Source organism: Martes martes (genome assembly GCF_963455335.1).
Source record: "Martes martes genome assembly, chromosome: 6".
In the NCBI taxonomy this organism is placed as follows: Eukaryota; Metazoa; Chordata; class Mammalia; order Carnivora; family Mustelidae; genus Martes; species Martes martes.
In genome coordinates this window covers 7,906,199-7,926,705 of record NC_137893.1, presented here as the reverse complement: position 1 = coordinate 7,926,705, position 20,507 = coordinate 7,906,199, and the positions used below count along the sequence as shown (strand labels likewise).

At 52.6% G+C, this 20,507-nt stretch overlaps 1 protein-coding gene across 1 annotated transcript; it reads left to right on the top strand.

The window, feature by feature from the left end:
* Positions 1–1,626: 1,626 nt before the first annotated feature.
* PNLDC1 (PARN like ribonuclease domain containing exonuclease 1) lies at positions 1,627–19,399 on the top strand (the record flags this gene model as incomplete). Its single annotated transcript, XM_080805874.1, has 17 exons — positions 1,627–1,702; positions 2,134–2,191; positions 4,648–4,771; positions 4,932–5,020; positions 6,606–6,706; positions 8,375–8,451; positions 8,631–8,774; positions 9,267–9,336; positions 10,889–10,974; positions 12,100–12,155; positions 15,052–15,116; positions 15,506–15,559; positions 15,744–15,786; positions 17,077–17,176; positions 17,450–17,625; positions 17,764–17,862; positions 19,146–19,399. The coding sequence occupies 17 exons, from the start codon at positions 1,627–1,629 to the stop codon at positions 19,207–19,209; spliced, it is 1,482 nt and encodes a 493-aa protein (XP_080662000.1). The 3' UTR covers positions 19,210–19,399.
* Positions 19,400–20,507: the final 1,108 nt, after the last annotated feature.

Here is a 20,507-nt window from a genome sequence, read left to right as displayed (position 1 = left end):
CTTTTTTTAAAATAGGAAATGTCCTGGGGCACCTGGGTGGCTCAGTGGGTTAAGCCTCTGCCTTCGGCTCAGGTCATGATCTCAGGGTCCTGGGATCGAGTCCCGCATCAGGCTTTCTGCTCAGCAGAGAGCCTGCTTCCTCCTCTCTCTCTCTCTGCCTGCCTCTCTGCCTACTTGTAATCTCTCTCTGTCAAATAAATAAATAAAATCTTTAAAAAAAAAAATAAAAAAAAAATAAAATAGGAAATGTCCTTTTCAGTTAATTATTATAGACAGTGCTGTGAAGATAAAAGGGACAAATCATGACCTTATTTGGGCTCTTGATCCCTGACATGCAGAACCAGATGTGAAAGAAGAAGGAATGCGGTGAGGAACGGAAAGTGGAGGTGGACGGGAGCAGGGTTGGCTCATGCTATTTGGCTTGAAGTGAGAATGTGCTGGGTAGGAGAAGCAGCTTGAAGTGCAATCACCGGAATCTAAAATGAAGCTGGGCTAGGTGGGAATCACCGCAGCTCTTTGACAGGAGTCAATTACATCAAAATAACTGTTTCTGGCTATCTAAGCCTGGTGCGATGAGAAAGAACCTGGAAGCAGTTAAGGTGGCTTCTAGAGCATTCCCCAATTTTTAAATGGGTGGCCTAATCTCATACAGAAATGAAATAACATTACTATTTCTAATCTGAGTGTTTGATATTTTATTTTTTAAAAGATTTTATTTATGAGTGTTTGATATTTTAAAAAGATGGGTATGCATCAACATTTTTTTAAAAGTATGATTGGTTCTGAGAGGCCTTCAGAATGCAGTGACTTAGTAGTTCCCTTGTGACCAATAAATACCCCAGTGGAGACATTTATAGGTGTTTCTTATAGGCCTGATACTTCCTTGCCTCATCTTAAAGATTGGAGCATCTCACTTTGAAGACTGTAGTTGTAGAAGGCTTTTCAAACAAGTCCGGTGTCCAAGGGAAGATGTAAAGACCAAAGACTGGACTAGTGGCTTGGGAAATTGGCAATGACAAAAATAGGATTCACCTGGACATAGGGGTTTTCTCTGCAAGGAACAGGATGGCCCTAGATCATCTCTTCACCAGATTCCCTCAGTTTGATAGGCAGTTCCTGAGGGTCTTTATGGCAAGTTTGAGAGAGGGTGTTGCAGACCAAAGGGAAGAAATAGGTGGGGTGTGGGGGAGGGGACCGGGCCAGCTCACTAGGGGCGAAGTGCCAAGCTGAGCTGATTTCAGTGTGGATGAGATGCGGCCCCTCCCCTCGCCACAGCTGCTGTGATTGCCTCCCTACTGCTGTCCCTTCGGGTGCTGCTGGCCGGTCTGCGCTTACCCTTCTCCGGCACGGTTTTCTACCACCCCTCTTAATACGCTGGGTCTACGTAAGTGGCCCCTTCCAGCAACCGCAGAGAAATCGCTGCGGCCACCTAACTGGGCTCTGGCTGTGAAGGCGGGATCTCCTGCAGCCCCAGCTGGCGGAGGTGTGCAAGCAGACACCTGTGGGCGGGCAGGTGGCGGCGCGCAGCCAATCGCCGCGCGAGCCCCTTAAGGCCGGCGGCGCGGCGGAAGCGCGTGGCAGCACGTGGCCGCACGCACCCGCTGCCCTGCGCGCAGCTGCGTGGCCATGGATGTGGGCGCCGACGAGTTCGAGCAGAGTCTCCCTCTGCTGCAGGAGCTCGTCTTGGGCGCTGACTTCGTGGGTAAGGCGCGGGGAGTCCTGGCAGGGTCCCCGCTCAGCTCTGGGGGCCGTGAGCCTGCGGGGAAGGGCAGGGGCGGGGCAGGATGGAGCAGAGAGGTGAGGCCCAGCAGGGACGGGCGCCAGGCCTCAGGAGGCTCCAAGAGGGCCCCTCAGAAGGGCGGGAGAGTCCTCCTCCCGGCTGGGCGGTGCGACGTTAAGCGGCACCTACGGCCTTGGCCCCGCTCTGGCCCAGGTGGAGCCCAGCCCATGGGATGACTGGCCTGGCGTGTCCTTGCTTTGGCTTTCTCCTTTTCGTCCCCTTGACCTCCCCTGGCCTCTTGAGCACCGACGGTGAGCGAACGCGTTTGCCATCTGCAGCACTGACAGCAAGAATAGTGGAGCACTGGTCTGTGTCTGGGGACGCTTGTCTTTTTTTTTTTTTTTGGCTCACAGGTCTGGACATAGAGTTCACGGGCCTTCGCTCTAACCTGTCCCGCCCCCAGCAGATCAGGTAAAGCCAAAGCTGCCTTACAGCTGGGCTGGGGGGGGAGGGTGCGCTCACCTGTGCCCTTGAGACTAGCATTCCAGCCATGTCCCCTTCTTTCTCAGGCCCATTGTTGGCTTTGAGGGGGCAGGATGGCACTTTGGGGTGGGGAGGGGTGTCTGGGGACCTGACTTTGTCCTCTAAATGCTGGTAGTCTTCCCTAGTGGTCAACAAGGTAAAACGCTCCCTCTGGCTGAGAGGTGCCCATCCCGCTGTGAGGCCGCGGCGCCTTCATGCCCCTCTCCTTGCGTGTGGAATGAGATGCCTGTTTTTTTTCCCACAGTCTCTTTGACTTGCCCTCGGAGTGGTATCTAAAAACCCGCCACAGTGTCCAGCAGTTCACAATCTGTCAGATTGGTGAGTGTCCTCTTCAGCCGTTTGCTAGGAGTCCCTGAAGGAGGTACCTGTGTTGTCTTTGTGTTTCCTGCTGGTAAAACAGTCTTGACCCCTCTTGGAGCGACTGGCTGTGGTTTGGGATGCTTGTTTGGTTTTTGCCTGTGTTTTGCCTGTGGGCCTCCCACTGTGCAACAAAGCAGAAACCTAGTGTAGCAGCTCCGTTCTCCTGCCTCAGTTTGTCAACATGAAGGAGTCTATACCATCTTTCAAGAAAAAATGTGTATGATTTTTGTTTACAGAAAACTTAAACAAGATAATGTTATAAGCATTTTGCCCTGCAGCCTTTTTTTGCTAATGGGGCTTAAAGATCTTTCTCTATGGGCATAGACAGTTCTCCATTTTTAACAGTCACTTAGTATTCCAAACTGAATGTATTGATTGACTCAGTTTCCTGATGATGCACATTTGGGTGACCTTTTGTGTGTAATATAACAAGTTTTATTAATTGTCCTGCTGTGTACGTATGTATTTGGTAGACTTCCAGCAGATTTTACCGACTCTTTTTCTATGAACGGTGAACATCTGTGTGTGTGTTGCTCTCTCTCCTTTGCCATTCTATTGTGGTTTTTTACTTAATAGTAAAATCTCTATGGAAAGTATATGAAACAGCGTGTGGATATGTTTCTGTTGTCCTCCCCTACTTTGAAGCCTACTTCACTTTGTGTAGGGTCTCTTTAGCAATATGGACATTTTAAAGCCACTAATTGTATAGATTTTCCTGTTTTTTTTTTTTTAGCATTTACTCTGGTTAGTTTATTTTTAAAAAAAATTTTTTTATTTACTCTGGTTAGTTTTAAAACTAGAAAAAAGTAAATATTCTGTGTTTGAAGAACCATTCACCATTCTGTTTTAATAATTTCAATGTGAATTATAATTTGACAGTTCTCCTGTTCCAAGTCTCTGTTTTCTTTTTTTAAGATTTTATTAGAGCATGAGTTGGGGGAAGGGCAAAGGAGAAGCAAACGCCCCATGAGCAGGGAGCCCCATGAAGGGCTCACTCCCTGGGCCTTGGGATCATGACCTAAGTGGAAGGCAGATGCCTAAGCAGCTGAGCCACTCAGGCTCTACATTTTCTTTCTTTAGGAGATAATCTTATTCTAAGGGCTACACAGTATCTTTAGGTGCAAAGTGTTGCTCAAAGTGTTTCCTTTCTGAAGCTCACTTCTGGGACGTTTTCTTTGGTATTCATTTCCTCCTCTTTCTTTTAGGATTGTCTGTGTTTTCCAGTATTGAAGGAGAGTCAAACAAGTACGTGCAAAACACCTGGCTCTTGCCCACTGATCTTCTCCACCTGCTCCCCTGCAACTTCTGCCTCAGGGTCTGAACCACTTGGCCCTGGACACTCCATAGTCTCCTCTGCTTTTGTGCCCTTCCACCCCGCTGTCTTCTGCAGCTTCTGGCTCATCCGAGTCTCTCCCGGCACAACATCTTTCCTGGGGGCCTTTCCCAGCACTTAAGTTCTCCTCTCCCCATTTCTGTATCTGTGCCCACAAAGCAGCAGTTACCACAGTGTCAGAATGAGGGTGTTGTGGCTCCCAGGAACCAGCAGTCAGAAAGCGTGCTGAATGCTGAATAGTGGCATCAGGGTGGGGGCTAGACTCTTCCCTGTGGGCAGGATCTCTGCCTTTTTCCTTTGGCCCCAGCGCCACTTAGTGCTAGAAATAGCCAACATTCAAATACTCTTAGAATGAAAGGAGCAGCCTGCTCCGACACGTCAGCTCTGTGAGCTAGAATTTTAAAAATGGTTTCAGCTTTTCATTCTTACATTAAAAAAAAATTTTTTTTAAAAAGATTTTATTTATATGACAGAGAGAGACACAGTAAGAGAGGCAACAGAAGCAGGGGGAGTGGGAGAGAGAGAAGCAGGCTTCCCACTGAGCAGGGAGCTGGACGCGGGGCTCTATCCCAGGACCCTGGGATCCTGACCTAAACCGAAGGCAGTTGTTTAATGACTGAGCCACCCAGGTGCCCCTCTTACATACATTTATTTATTTATTTATTTATTTATTTATTTATTTATTTTATAGGTATGTAGCCCATTCGTGTAACTTCTTTCTCTTCCCGACGACATTTGGGATCTTGGATTCAGAATTCTCTTTCCAGGCTTCTAGTGTCCAGTTTTTGAATCAGTATGGCTTCGACTACAACAAGGTATGACAGCAGAGGAGGGAAGTGGGAAGGTTTTAAAGGTTCTCTGGTCCAGCTGGGCTGAGTCCGTTTCCTGTCCCCATGAACTGTACAAGGAAGGCTTCTTTCCCTCTGCTCCCCTGCCCAGAGGATGCCTCTACTAGTCTCCTTGTTCCTCGTCTAGTTTCTCAAAAACGGGATCCCGTATATGAATGAAGAGCAGGAGAAGAAAATTAAACACAACATCCTGACTGGAAACTGGAGAGTTCGCAGGTAAAGCCTCTTTCTCTGGGGCTTCGATAGTCTCTGGGCTGCTGTTCTTCTGAGTGCTCTGGGGGTTGGTGTGCTGGCCAGGGTATGGGCATGGTGACTGCACTCCATCCTCTTTAGCTGGGGTGGCTTTGGCAGTGTGCTACCTGCCAAACACACCAGCTCAAAGTGCTGGTGGTTCTGTTCCTCACCTGAGATGAGAGCCGTCCTTCTGCACTGAGTATGATTTTCATGTTGAAAAGTGGAGGGGAGGAAAGGAAAGGCACCAGCTCTTAACTCAGGACTCAAAGGAAAAAGCAGGAGCTTCATCCCAGTGCTGCAGGGGAAAAAGCAGGTTCTGGTGGTCTCCCTGTGAGAGGTTGCACTGGCCTTCAGTGCCATCTCAGGGATGTCTTGGGGGTAAATTAGAGGTAACCTTGATGAAACCGGCCATGTGCCTTGGCCTGGACATATTGCCCCGTGTTCTTGAATCTGTATGCTCCTGAGGGCAGGTTTCTGCCTTTTTTTTTTTTTAATCCTTTATTTATTTTTAAGGATTTTTATTTATTTGACAGTGAGAGAGCACAAGCAGGGGGAGCAGCAGAGGGAGAGGGAGAAGTAGACTCATTCCTGAGCAGGGAGCCTGATGCGGGGCTGGATCCCAGGATTCTGGGACCATGATCCAAGCCAAAAGCAGATGCTTAACCAATTGAGCCACCCAGGCACCCCTCTGCCTTTTTCTTGAGCTCCCAGTGCCAGTTATCCTACTTAAAACCACCACCACTACTACTACAGAGCCCTGCCCCAGGCAGGTCCTGCTCACAAGAGTCTGGAGCTGAACTAGTCATTTCAGCTCTTTGCACTTTAGATTTTTTGCCTTTATCAGGAGGAGAGGTTAAGTTAGACCAATTTTAAACTCTGGAATGTTATGATCGAATATTGGGTCCAGATAACTACGTAGTATTGGATGGTTTCTTTTTTTAAGTAGGGTGTATGACCAATGTAGGGCTTGAACTCAATCTCAAGATCAAGAGTCATGTGTCCCACTGACTGAGCCAGTTAGGTGCTCCTAGAGGTGACTTTTAAAATTTTTTCCTCCCCTGAGATCCTTATTCTTGGGTTTTCACATAAAAATATAGCTTTTTGTAAGAGAAGATCTATTTGAATTTTTCATCTTCTGTTATTTTCAAGTGTTGGAGAAAAGTCTTTCCTCATCTCGAAATAACACTGTTTTCTTCTATTTCTAATGTAGAAGGCGCGCTTACCAAAGTTCTGTCTCTTCCTTATTTCACCAGATGGTGCTTTTTCACCCCCAAAGCTGAATTAAGCAGACAGGACTGACAGTAGTGTTTAGTGGTGGCTAGCTTCCATGCAACCCAGTGAGGCAGAAAGGGATGAACCTTGCTCCTGCGTTTGGAGGGGAAGAATCGGCCGAGTGTTTGGTTCGCTCTTGCAGAACAAGACTCAGAAAATAGTCTTTTTTGGGTCTGTTTTGTTGCTGAGATCCCAGTGTGAAACCCAGAGTCCTCCAAAACTCTTGTCGTGTTAACATCGCTTGAAGGTTCTGGTGGTTTTCCCCAATATCCCACTTTCATGTGCCTGTTTCCAGTTCTCTGGATAAAGACCAGATCAAGGTGGTGATCGATGAGGTGACACGGTGGCTGGACTTGGCAGAGGAGGGCGACTGGATGACTCTCCCTGGTATTACTGGTACGGAGGAGGCTGCTCGCCCAGCCTGGCGTTGTTGGGGCTGGTCACTGTCGCATGCAGGGGTTGTTGGGTGCGTACGCTCTCCTTCCTGGGGATCCTGGGCATTGACTCAGCACACGTGTTGTCACTGGGGTTAGATAAAGCCCTGACCCCAACTCAGAAGTGGGAGGCTTTTGACCTATTTTGACTTTTAAGGTTGAAGACGTCCAGTCCTGTTCAGTGTCCTCCTTTTATCCCAATCCCGAGAGCCCGAGTTACTCTTATTTACTTGTGTTCATCTCTGGATTTTTTTTTTACCCCCCATGGCACTGTGTGGAATCACAATGAACCTGCCCTCAATTAGTGGTCCTTGGGCCTGGTCTCTGGACCTGTGGGGTCTCAGACCCTTTCCGAGGGGTCCACCAGCTCAAAAGTATTATCAGAATCTCACTCTGGTCATTTGCCATTGTCACCGGGCATTTGCATGGATAGTGCTGGGAGGGGGGTGGCGGTGGGTAAAAGCGCACGTTGGAGCGGACCTTCCCAGGGATCCTTTTCTTCGTCACCACTTCCGGTTTAGAAACTCGAAATCTAGTTTTTATGAACTACCTTTGTGGTGCAGAAGTCACCTTTATTATAAAGAAGTCTTTATTACATCTCGGTCTTTGCTCATCCTTTGATTTTTTTCTTTCTTTCTTTTTTTTTTTTTTTTTTAAAGATTTTATCCATTTATTTGACAGGCAGATCACAAGTAGGCAGAGAGAGAGGGGGAAGCAGGCTCCCCGCTGAGCAGAGAGCCCGAGTGGGGCTCGATCCCAGGAGCCTGGGATCATGACCTGAGCCGAAGGCAGAGGCTTTAACCCACTGAGCCACCCAGGTGCCCCCATCACTTGATTTCAGTGGGTCCAAATACATGTGCGTAAAACCTTGCTGTTGCTAACCACGGGGCAGCGCTCCTCTGGAGGAAAGCGCTCATGCACATCCGAGCTGGGAGCTCAGTCCGCACCTTTTCTTTGAATGGAATGTCTTTTTTATAGGAAAGGAGGGACTGTGGTTATTCTGATTTGGGTATTTTCAGTCCTTTTCTCAAGTGAGAAGAGTAATCCTCTCACTTGCAGGAAAATAACTCACAGAATTTGCTAGTGATAAAATTTGAGCTTTCCATCAAAACCCCAAATTTTGGAAAACTCCAGTCTGCCACCGTGAGCTTGACAAGCTTCCCAATACTGAGACTGTTCTGATGGTCCATGGCTGTAGGTACAAGTGTCTTTTGTTGATCGTGTATAACGTGTGAACGTCAGAAGATTCCAGTAACTCTGCAAATCAACATTTTTCATGTAACCAATGCACAGTGTTACAAAATCATGGGCAACAACATAATGGTTTTACTATTTTAAAAGAGAACTTTACACTGTTCAATGTACATTGTTCTAAGGCGATGAATGTCAAAAGCTCTAACCCTCACACAAAGGGTCACTAGGGTCGTCCATCTCCGAGTGGCCCTGGGATAGACTTCCAGAATGGACATGAATGCTGTGCCGTCCCTGTCGTGGGGGCTCCTGGGCTTGGGTACACCTAAGAGCTGTCTCTCCTTTGTCTCCATGCATCTCTCAACTTCTGCTTCTCCTGAGAGGAAGGTGAACCACCGTCTGGATGGTTCTGTTCCAGCCTTGTGTTTCCTTGCCACAGGCTTCCAGGCTTTTGAGGTCCAGCTGGTGCTGAGGCAGGCCCTCCCCGACATCTGGACGGTTCCGAGAGACCAGGGGGTGAGTTCCCACCTGTGAGCGGGTGGTCCGGTGGCTCCTTTCTCGCTCATTCCGCCAAATCTGGCCTTTGTGAAAGGCTTTCTCCCGTCTTCTCCCCTCTCCTTTCGAGATGAACCGCTGCTTTGGCTTCGTTCCCAGGAACCCAGGATTCAGAGAACTTGTCTCTACTCTTGTTTCAGATCATAGTGAAAAAAGTGAGCAAACAGCATCGGTGGTATCTTGAGAACACCTCCTGTGACCGAGCGAGCTGTTGGAAGGAGAAGATTCTTCTCTCTGCCAGGGGTTTCTCAGTGTTTTTCCAGATGCTGGTGAAAGCCCAAAAGGTAGGGGAAAAAAAAAAAATCTTTTTCTTGCTCTCTAGCAAGTATTTCTGACCATAAAAATAGCCTGGGTCCTCCAACAAAAATAAGATTCCTTGAGATAAGTAGTTCTTTCCTGTCAGCAACTGGCTTCCTAGATCTAGCCTTGCTTTCCCCAAACAGTGACGGGGAAAGTTCCTGGGACAGGAACGCTGCGTTCCTTCCCCCATTAGGCACACGGCCACTGCACTACTAGCCGACCTCGGACTGCTGGGGGACGGTCTTCAGTTTAGACCCTCGGCAGGGACACCCTGTCCCACATCCCTCCCGCGCCCCACTAGACATCCTGGCACTGGAGGCACTGGGCCACCTCTCATGAGGGTGCGTGAAGTGGGGGTGGACTGCCGTGCGCTAGGATCGCGGTGGGTCCTAAAGCTGCCCCCTCCGCGAGAGTGCGTTCACCTTGGATGTCTGTTTTTACACCTCGTCTCTGCACCTGTCGATTCCTCCAAGTAGCCCTTAGTGGGCCACAACATGATGATGGACCTGCTGCATCTCCACGAGAAGTTCTTCAGGCCGCTCCCAGGTATGGGCGCACCTGCCATCCCCCTCTCCGCCTTCACTTGCCACCTTGCGAGGGGGGGTGGGCCAGAGTCGTCCTCTGCTGTCTCCCCACGATCCGTCGGCTTCTGCAGAGTCCCAGCACCTCTGTGCCTGTTCCCATCTTCCCGGAGTGGAAGTCAGGTGCCCTTCTGGCAGAAAAACATACGTTTGAATGGATACTCTGACCCTGTTATGGAAGGTGTCCCAGATCCTTGTTTAAAACCTTATAAAATCAGAAATGTGAGCAGGAGAGAAGCTGCCTTCAGTCTCTGCTATAATCCTAACACTTTGCTTTTTTCTCTGTGAGTTCTCACAGATTAGATCACACTATATAGTTGATTTTGTTTGGGTGTACTTCCACTTACCCAAAGCATTTGTGTCATTGACTTAATAAGTGCTGTGCCAGGGGCTGTGTGGCCTTGTCTCGTGGCTGGGCCATACTTTTCTATGACCGATGGTTCCCTGGCTGGATGTGCAACAGGGTCGTGTAGCCACTAAAAACATGGGCTCGGGAGCCATGCTTGGGTCCGCGTTCCACCCTTGGTTATGTTGTGAGCTCCAGCAAGGCACTTTCTCTGCTTCCTTGCCTATAAAATGGGTTGTAATGGTACCAACATCCTAGCATCAGGGGATTAAAGGAAGTAATGTACACAGCTAGACAAAGAGGGTGAGATGGTTCTAAGATTTCCCCAAGAAATGAATTGACAAAACATCTTAGTTGGATCATATTGAGAAAATCAGAGAGCTAGGAATAAAATTCGTAAGCTATGACCCGAAAAACTAAGATGACAAAACAAAATTGCAGGGAGAACAAGAGCTGGGTAAGAAAGGGAAAAAGGTGGGAGAATGTGGCCTGGTCCTACAAGAGCAAGGAGGTGTGGGCCGGGGGCTGAGTCAGGAGTTGGGCTGTCCCCTTATGCATTGGGAAGCCACACGGAGGTGCCGAAACCTGGGGAAGTTGTCCACAGCACAGCCCTGCCCGCTGAGCAATCTGGGAACACACACCCAGAGAAAAGCACTGGGAAGTTGCTTGTTCGGGGAGTGGAACGAGGAGAGCAAGGCTTGTGTTGGTTGGTTTCGCAACAAACTTCTTTAAACTGTATCTAGGTAGGCCTTTGGTAAGTCGATCAAAAGCTTAATTCCTTGTTGGGGCAATTCCCTCATAGCTTCTAGCTGAATTTTCTTGGATCTTCTCTCAATAGTCCCTTATAAGTGACGATTTCATGTCTGTCTTTTCAACAGCACTTCTTTCTCCCTTTTTCTGTTGGCTAGAACCTTGCAAGCTACGTTAACGTTGACTTAACCGTAGACAATATCCCGAATCGAATGGGAAGCCAGTTGGCCTTGACCACCTTGAATGGCGATGGCAGTTTGGCTTGATCTATCCATTCTCAATAATCGGGGGAAAGGAAGTTTTTCATTCCCATTTTGTTCTGTTTGTTGCTTTATTTGTTAGTGTTGGGGACGGGCTAGGTTGGAGACTCTCCCTCCCCATGTTTACCAGCCAACTCCTTTCTCTCTGGTCTGTCAATCAGAAAGCTATGATCAGTTTAAGATGAACATCCACAGCCTGTTTCCTGTTCTCATTGACACCAAGAACGTGACCAAGGATATCTGGAAGGTAACGAACGGGACTGCTTTGGGTGAAGGAGTGCTCTGTTCCAGTCACACTTTACTTTGTCTCTTTTTAAACATCGTTCCTGGAACCCTTCTCTCCTGTTTTACAGCCAGTATTGGCTTCCTTTGTGTGTTAGCATTGGCTCGTCCTGTTGGCTTCTGTTTTCCTTCCCTCATTCAGGCTGCCATGTTTTGAATGAGTTCTATGGAGCGTGTCTGATCTAAATCAGCACTCCGCACGACACCTTGTGCGGGAGCTCCGTGTAAGTGTGAGGACTGTTTGCAGCCCGCTCTAAGAGTATCAGGCTGGAGGAGGCCCCGAAAGATCTTGACCAAGGCGTAAGGTCATGGGTTTTCCACCCTGAGTGCATTACAGTTCCCCAGGGAAGCCAGTCCTGACACCGGGGTCCCACCACCAGCTCCCTGTGGTTTAGAGGGATGGGGGAGGGGTGGTATTTCAAAAGCCCCCAGGTGGCTTGTGTTGTGCAGTTAGGGAGTGAACCACACATGGAGAAGAGAGGCACCCAACTGGCTTAAATGCCTCTTCGAAGTTAAACTGAGGAACAGAGAAAGGGGAATCAGATCAGCATTTTAAAGCATCTTTGCCCAGAGTATGTTTGTTACCGTACTGCCCGGGTTTCTAGCTCTTGCACGCTTCTGTGACGCTGCTCGTGTAGCAGAGTCCTAGCATGAAGCAGGAAGGACATGGACTGATCTGAGGGGACCCGTGTAGACTCCTTGCCACACAAAAGAAGATGAGCTCTAGGGTGACCTGGCATTGCCCAAGACTCTCTGGTTCTCGGAGCGCCTGGTGTCCTACGTGTGTGTCCTTGGCCATGGCCTGGCACCTTGGAGGCATACGTATATGGAACCCCTTAAACACTCTTTGAAGGAAGGCAGTAGGGGTTGTTGCAGTCTTTCTAGCTTCGGTTTTTGGGGACCTTCTAGGAAACCCAGGGTTACTAGGTGCCTGGACATCCTGATCAAGGAATGAGGACACACGTTTGAATAGAAAGCAGGGTTTGTAGGAATTATTTTGCAGGTTCTTTTAAGGACCATTTGGTAATACCCAAAGCACATAAGAAAAGCACAAGTTTTATTCTCCCTGATTTGTTTTCCATAATTTTAGGAACTGAATTTCCCAAGGGTTTCAAATCTTTCAGAAGTTTATGAAGTCCTAAACAGGTAAGGAAGGATTTTTGTTTTGTTTTGTTTTGTTTTTGGAGCTGCCTGTACAGTAGGGTTCTCATGGCGGGGGAGGGTTCATGCCCCAGGACACACCTGCCAGTGTGGGGGCATTTTGGGTTGTGACAAGTGGGGCTGTACCGGTATCTGGAGGAAAGGCCAGGATGCACAGAACAGCCCCCCACGGCCTAGAATCCCCCAGCCGCAGCGTTGCCAGTGTTGGGGCGGGCAAGCCCTGTCTGGAGGGCCAGGAACCCGTGAAATACCTACAGCTGTTGACTGTGGTGGCTTCTGTCGGCCAGGGTTTAATTTCTCTTGATCTGTGTCTGCTTGCTGGCGGGGTAGGCCCCCGCCGATTGGACTGTTGGCTTCCGCACCCTGGTGTGTGTCATGGGCCTGCCGGCGGGCTGGTGGGTGCGCCGTGAACACTTGAGTGACTGAATGACCCCAGTACTAGGGGTGACCCTGACCTTATTGTAGGAGAAGCAGCTCCCACCTCCCCTCACAGCCCTGACTGACTGAGGCCTGGGTTGTCCTGATGGTGGGGGTGGGAGACAGGGAGGGGCACCGTGCCTGGGAAGCACCAGGGTCGGGGAGCTCAGCAGCTTCCTCCCCGGCCGGCCGGGAGGACCCGCAAACCCAGCAGCAGAGAGAGCGGGCGCCACATCGCGGCGGCTGAAGGGGGCACCTCTCTGCAAGAACAGAGCTCATCCTCTGGTGGTGGTGGTCCTCTGACCTCTGCGTGGCGCTCCCCTCCCCGCAGCGGTCTCCTCTGGGACCTCGTGCTTCATGTTCTCCTCCCTACGAGGGTCCCCCGGGTCCCCATTTCCAGGAAGCAAATACGGAGGCCAAGTGCTGGTGATCTCCACTCCCTGCTCCCCCCCTGGAGACATTTGCGGCGGCGTCTCTCCCAGCCGCCAGCACACACAAGCGCCTCCTGTGTGCGGGGCCCAGGCGGAAAGGGCTGCCCTCCGCCTGCCTGTCCAGCGTCCTGCCCCGTGGTCCTCCCTCCCCTGGCTGGGCAGTGTCCCTGGCGGGGCCTCCAGGCTGGCCCTCTCCCCTCCCTCACCGTCATCCTCCTTCTCCTGGCCCAGAAACCGCAGAGCCCCCCTCCCAACTCTGCTCCCTCCCTCCCTCCCTCCTCAGTCTTCTCTTTGTGACACGCCTCTCTCCAGGGGCTTCTATGGGCCAAGGCCCTCGGAGGTCGGGTTCTCTCATGATCTCGCCCGGTGCAGGCTGCTCCGTCGTCTCAGTCAAGGGCCGATGCATGAGGCACAAGGCGTGTGGAACAGGCCTGCTGACCGCTGTCTGGTGCCCGGCACCCTAGCCTCTCCCCACCCCGCCTCGGTGGTTCCCCTCCCTGGACTTCTGGTGGGTTTTATAGTTTTCAGCCCATTCCTTGTGGGCGCCTGTCCTTCCAGCCATTTCTTAAGTCCCTTCAGGGTTGCTCCTTGGCCCTCTTCTTGCTCATTACCATGTCCCTTGGTGACCTAAGGCGCTCCCTTAGCGTCAGCTACCACTGCCCGTGACCGTTCAGATCTCCAGGACACCCCCGGCTCGCTGCCTGGCTGCCAGGCCGTCCTGCCCACACGGCCATGAGCATCTTTAACTTGGCCTTGTTCTCGGTCCCTCGAACCCACCTCTGTGCCTGGAGCAACTCACACAAAGGCCTGTGGCCCCAGGGGCCGTGCTGAGGGCTATGTGCGAATGTGAAGGTTTTGTTGGAAATGCACAGGCTCCGAATCCAGGCGTCCTGGGTTGAAAGCCCGGCTTTGCCCCCCCACCAGCCCACGAGCACCCTTGAGAGAATGACTGCATCTCTCTGAACCTCCGTTCTACCACCTGTGACCTGAGGACATGGTTGTGGGGAACTCGCAGGTGCCGATGAGATGAGCGTGCTTGGCCGTGGGAACGGACTCAGACCACAGCCTGCGCTCGGCCCGTGTCTGTGCAGCATCCGCTGCACACACCCAGGTTCTAAGAGGTTTTGTCAGGAAACAAAGGGAGGCTTTCCTCATTGAGCACCACCACCCGTGCCAGAGCCGGGAGTGGGCCAGCCGTGCCTTGTAGTCGGTGGACTCCTGTCTGTCTGGACGTTCTGAGCGTCTCTGGCCTCTCTCCGGTGTGCCCTTCCCCTGCACGCCCAGCATCCTTGCCACCGCCCAGCCTCTTTCATTCCAGGGATGGTAGAGGCCCCACGGGTATCTCGTGGCCTGTCCTGGCTCATCACCCCTACCGCTGGAGTGAGGTTTTAAAACGTGAACCTGATTGGGCCAGGTTTCTGGTCTGTCTTCCCGATACTCCTGAAGATCCCCTTTTCCAGCCCTGGCCTGCCCACAGGGGCTTCACTGCACCTTGTGCCTTGGCTTCGCCATCGGGCCTCGCTCCCTTTCCCTCGCTGCCTTTGCGTGTTCCCCGTGATCGAAATGCTGGCCGCCTCCCTGTGGCTTCAGCGGCCCGAGTTCCTCTGGTTCGGGACTCCGGGGGTACCGCCTGCGTCGGGAAGCCCGCCCGCCCTCCTGCCCTCGGCCTCCGTATCCTGAGTGCTCCGTGTGGGCCTCGGGCGCTGCAGCAGTGGGCCCAGGCTTGCGGACACCCCTTGGACCGTGGGGTAATCTGTGGTCCTAGCTGGTGTCACGTGTGTCCCGGTGCCTCGGCTCAGCTCGGCGTGGGGCAGGTGCCTCGAGCGACCCGGCCGCAGCCTCCAGCCCTGCTGGGCTCCCCCACCTGCCCTGGTGCCCGCCTACCAAGACCCTACGTGCCTGGTCCCGTTTGTCTTTTGTTTAAGGCACCCCAGTCCTGAGGACCCTTTTTGCTCCTATGAACGCGGTGAGGAGAGACCAAGAAGGGCTTATTTGCAATGAGTCTTCTTTATCCTGTTTTTCTTCTCTACCAGCGACTTGAATCCTACCAGAAATTCCGGGCCAGTGGTCATTCACGCGAGCAAGTGTGAAAAATACGGTATGTTCCCGTGAGCATAAGCCGCTCCACGGTCAGCCAGGTACTGAGGTAGCAGAACAGGACCTGGCCTCCCCGTGGGCAGGCGTGTGGGAGGGTCATGGGGGGGGGCTCCGTGTCCCCCTCCTCACAAAGGAGCATGGCATTGCAGCTCCTGGGGGTCGCCTGATCCCCTCGGGCATGCGGCTGGCCTGCCGGGAGGCTCTCCGCCCCGGCTTCGCGCTGCGGCGGGGGCAGCGGGCTGGAGACGGGTGCGTGTGCCCTTCTCCCCACCCGCATCTCTGGAGGAATGACGGTGGTCGGTGTGCGGCTGGGTGGGGAGCAGACCCCCGGTCCAGGCCGTGTTCTGATGGCTGCTCTGCTCTCTCTCCTCTTCTGGGGCGCTGCTGCAGTGGAGACCAAGTACCCCCACGAGGCTGCGTACGACGCCTTCCTCTGTGGATCAGGTGAGGGTTGTCCTCTGAAAGGGGGCCTCCTGCTTTACGTGTGGTACTCCCCCACCAGCCCGAGGCTCTCCGTTTACTTCCAGGTGGGTTGTGCGTCACGGAAATAAAGCAGAAGTTGGCATCTTTTGATGAGGTGATCTCGTTGAGTCTGGACGTGTCTTACATCTCTAGCTTTTCCCCCCAGTTCTTCTGAAAGTGGCCCACTTGCTCGTGTGGAGAGTACACGGGTGAGTGTTCCTTCCTTCCATCCTGCTCACGGAACGGTGGTCCGAATCCCTGAGCCCTTGGTGTCAGCTAAGCCCTCGGGGCTCCTGTGGCTCCCAAAGATGGGAGGGCGCCGAATGTTGTGGTGCAGAGACCGTTGCTGACTGGGCAGCTGCCCTCCTCCTCGGGATGGCGTTTCCTACCGTCCCGGCCTGCTCTGTGCTGGCGCGGGGCCCTTGTTGTGTGGCGGGAGGCCAGGGCAGTAAGGCCCGGTGCAGGGCCTCCCCTGCCTCAGGCCTTCCCAGTGTGGTATGCTGGCTTTGTCTGTTGCCGCCCCCCCCCCACCCTGTTTCTCATAACCACAGAAATCACTGTGAGGTGGGAGGACACCTCCTTGGGGTTCACAGAGTCGGGCTGGGGAGAGGGGTAGTGAGGTGGACTAAGGCGGATAAGGGAGAGATTCTCAAAGTTCCAAATTGAAACCTCAAACGCATTCCCCCCCATGGCAGCATCACCCTTGATGCCCATAGCACTGGGCCCCGAGGCACCAGGGCCACACTTGGAATACGCATTCTAGAGCATAATCCTTGGTGTACGTGTCAGTTAAATAGGATTTAGGCCTGATGGAAGAGCGGATCAAAATTGTAACAGGCTCTTCGAGGCTGACTTGGAAACCTTTTCAGGCTAATAAAATTAATAATGATTGTGGACCAATTTATTAGCTTTGGTACTGCCTATGTTTTTTCATTCTAGTAATGACTATTATGCATAGAAATACCCTATGCTCTGCACCTGGCACCTTCCATCCTTGCGTTCTAATCCTCCTGACCTAAAACCCTCGTAGGCGTAGTGAAGTTCCGTAGCAGCCCGGACCTGCCTGGCTATGAGTCCTATGGTTCCCCCGCAGACCTGGGCTCTGGTGTGTGGTCGTGTCTGCACCGAGGCAGGGCACGCGGGGATGAGGGCTGAGGGACAGTCATTCGGGATGGAGGGCGATATCCTGTCAAGTGGGCCTTTGGACCGTGGCCTCTCACTAATTCTCTGAGCCACTGCCGATGTTGCTCAAGGAGTCTTTACGCAAGTGTCCCCGATGGGTGGTGATCACCTGAAGCTCTACTGTGTCTGGGGCTCCGGAGAGCGCTCTGTGGGATCGGTGGGTTGGGGGAGGCCTGCAGATTTGGAGGAAGGGAGGGGGAGAGTGGTCTGAGGTGGCACCCTCCCCTGTTCTGTCCCCAGACCCTTTGCTGTGGCTGAGGACGTGTGCTTGACCGCTGGTGTGCCTGATTGCTTTGGGGTTTTCTCTGTCCCTGTAGTGCCGGCCCCATGCCCGAGCCCTCCTTCCCTCTGTATCTCGACGTGCTGGCTCCCTATGTGAACCAGGTGAATCTAATCCGAGCCGGGGTTCCTAAGATTGTGAGTAGCTTTTCTTTCGCTCCTTTCCCCTACTCAGAGGCGTGTGCTGGGAATCAGCCTGGTTTCCCTGGGGACCTCTCCGAGGTGGTCTGGAAACAACCAAAACCGGAGCGAGAGGGTGTTTTCCTGCCTAAACCCACGTGGGTGCGTGCGTTCCTTCCGTCCCCTCCCAGCCCAGACACAGCCTCTCTTAGCCTCTTAGGGTTTTCAAACCAGGAAGGTTGTCCATAAGAATTGCAGAAAATCTCCTCTGCTCTTCTCCCTGCCTTCTAGAATTTCTCAGGTCCAGATTGCCCCAGTATCCGACCTCCCATCCTCCTCCTCCATGTCCGGAAGTGGCCGGGGGTCAGCGAGCAGCAGGTCTACCGTGAGTTTCAGAATCTCTGCAAGTTCGATGTGCGGCGACTCTCGCGGAACCAGTTCCTGCTTTTGACCAATAAGTTTAAGGAGTAGGTGCCTTGGTTCTCCGCATGTCCCCGCTTGTCCCCGTGCCCTGCGGCCAACGCTGCCCTTTGCAGCTGCTTGGAGCCTGCTTGGAGCAGCAGGTCTGACGTTCGCACGCCTGACCTAAGAACGTCTCTCGGCAGTGCTCGGAGCATCCTGAAGGAGTACAGGGGCCACCCCACCCTGCAGGTGTCCCTGTACCGGTACTGGAGGCACTCCCCGAACATCAGCTGCCTGTTGCAGTGAGTGACCTGGAGCACTGTGTGGGTCCTGCCGGGGAGAGCGGGGGCGGAGTTCACTCGCTGGAGGCGTGTGTGTGTTTAAAGATGGGTTTACTTGAGAGTGCCCACGAGTGGAGGGAGGGGCAGAGGTGGAGAGAATCTGAGGCTGACTCCCGGCTGAGCACAGAGCATGCACAACGCAGGGCTCGATCTCACGACCCTGAGATCACAGCCTGCGCCCGAAACCGAGAGTCAGATGTTTCACCAACTGAGCCAGCCAGGCGCCCCACCAGCGTGTGTTGTAAAGGAGTCCTCGTCAAGCGTGGTGGCCTGAATGTCCTTCAGTAGCACCAGACAAGCATTGACTGAACGTCCGCTGTGTCGGGTACTATCGTGGGTTCTAGGCTTCAGCGAGTAAGGCAAAATCCCTGCTCTCCTAGAACTCACGCTCCAGTGGGAGGTAACAGCGAACAAGTGAATTGCAGGACAGATCAGGTGACAAGTGTTTATTAAAAACAAGAGCAGATCAGGAGGTGGGAGTGGGGGGCCAGAAGGAGGGTAAGGGAGAAGTGGGGACCCCATTAAGTCTCGAGGGAGGTCAGGGAATGAGCCAGGGAGAGCACTGGGGAGCCCTGTCCAGGCAATAGGGCAGAGGCCCTTGTGGGGAGGCATCCGGGTGCCACGGGGCCGTGAGAAGACCACGAGGAGAGGCTGGGGAGGAGCGTGGGCCCGACAGAGTGGAGGGCCGTGGGTGAGGGCTGCGGGAGAAGCTGCAGGTGGCCGGAGATTTTCCACACAGGTGGCTCTGCGTGAGGCAGACTGCAGAGGGCCACAGAGGCAGGCGAGTGGACGGTCCGGTTGGGGCTCGGGCTGTGTGGTCTGAGGGACCCTGTGGTCAGAGTCGGGTGCTGTAGGGGGATCACGGCCCGCCTGGAGCAGGGTCGAGTTTGAATCAGGGTTTTTGGCCTGCATAACTGAAAGATGGGATTGCTCTGAGGGTTTTGGCCTCCTGGTTAGGAGCCATATCTATAGAAAACTGGACGCTTGAAGAAAAATGTTTGGCTCCTAGGCAGTCTTTTCTCCATCTGTCAACCTCTGATGTAAATCACTAGGAAAATGACTTGTCTGCGTGTGTCTGAGAGCCATTCTGCCCTCGAGGCAGAAGTTCATACTGGGAGAGTGATAGGAAGACAGGAACATTTGGGTGAGCTGCTTGGGGGCCTGTGCATGTGTCCGTGCTTTTGGACCTGCCCGTTCCCCAGCAGCCTGCCGCCATCCACGACCGTGACCTCTCTCTCCTGCAGGGTCTGTGGCGTGGTCACCACCTGGGCCCTCCTGGCGCTTCTCCTCGGAAGACCTGGCCACTGAGGGCAGCCGGCAGCCCTTTCCCATCTCTGCACCTCCCTGGGACAGCCATCCGTTTGGGCTTTTTGCGGGTTTTGTTTGTGTCAATCATATTTTATTTGCAGACCAATCTCTGCGGTCCTTATGAGGAACTTTGTTTTGAAGGTGAAATTCTGTAATGATTATCAACGATAAAGAAATCCTTAGATGTGGTACTTTTGTGGTCAGAACTCTTCTTTCTATAAATGGGGAGACGTCCGCATCTCTGGGAATTTCGGCTAGACCCCCGGAGGGTCTCACGTGCACACAAACTAGCATGGGAGCTGGACAACAGGTGAACCAAAGGCTCCGTTATTTCTGGGAGAGAAATTCTTGGCCACTAGACCATTTCCCAGACCTAAACCCCTACCAGCCTGAGTTTAGTAAAGGGGGAAAAAATGAAGCTAAGTGTCCGTGTGCATTTGTGATGTTTTTGGTAATGTTTTATGATATATAATATTTAACATGCACCTCAGAAACAAAGATTACCCGTGCCACAGCTGTGTACCTTGCCAAGGCCCAGTGTGATCTCGTTACTGTGTTCCCTTGTGGTGGGCCATGCTGGGGGCCATGCCGGGGCCATGCCGCTCCACACCTCACCTTGTGTTATTTATTTTTTTTTAAGATTTTATTTATTTTATTTGACACAAGAGAGAGATCACAAGTAGGCATAGAGGCAGGCAGAGAGAGAGGGAGAAGCAGGCTTCCTGCTGAGCAGAGAGCCCGATGCGGGGCTCCATCCCAGGACCCAGAGATCATGACCTGAGCCGAAGGCAGAGGCTTAACCTGCTGAGCCACCCAGGCGCCCTCAGCTTGCATTATTGTAGCTTTTCTTTATCGGGAGCTGAACTTGGCTGGGCTGTTTGCTCAACTGTGAACCTCACTTACTGACTTAGCAAAGCCTCCTTAAATTTGGGGTGAGCGGTGGGGTATAGAGTTTTTCTCTAAAAGGCAGAAGCATCAGTGGCGGCAGCCGTCCCAGTGGAGGGTGTGGGAGCTGCCATTCTAGAAGTCCCAGGCTCGTCCTGAGGGACAAGTGACCAGTGGGCTGCTGTGCCTGGAGGTTCGGGGCAGCTCGTGGTTGGACCAGTGAAAGCACACTCGTGGGGGGCGGTGGGGGGAGGAAGTTTTATCCTTTTGTCCAAATGGCATCCTAGTGGGGTCCCCCTGCCCGCCATTGAATGTAACTTTGTATGCACTGAGGAGCGCCCCCTTTGCTCTTGTGGGCTTTTGGGGCTCAGTCTCGTTAGATGAGCTCCGTGTGCAGTAAGCAAACGTGAGGC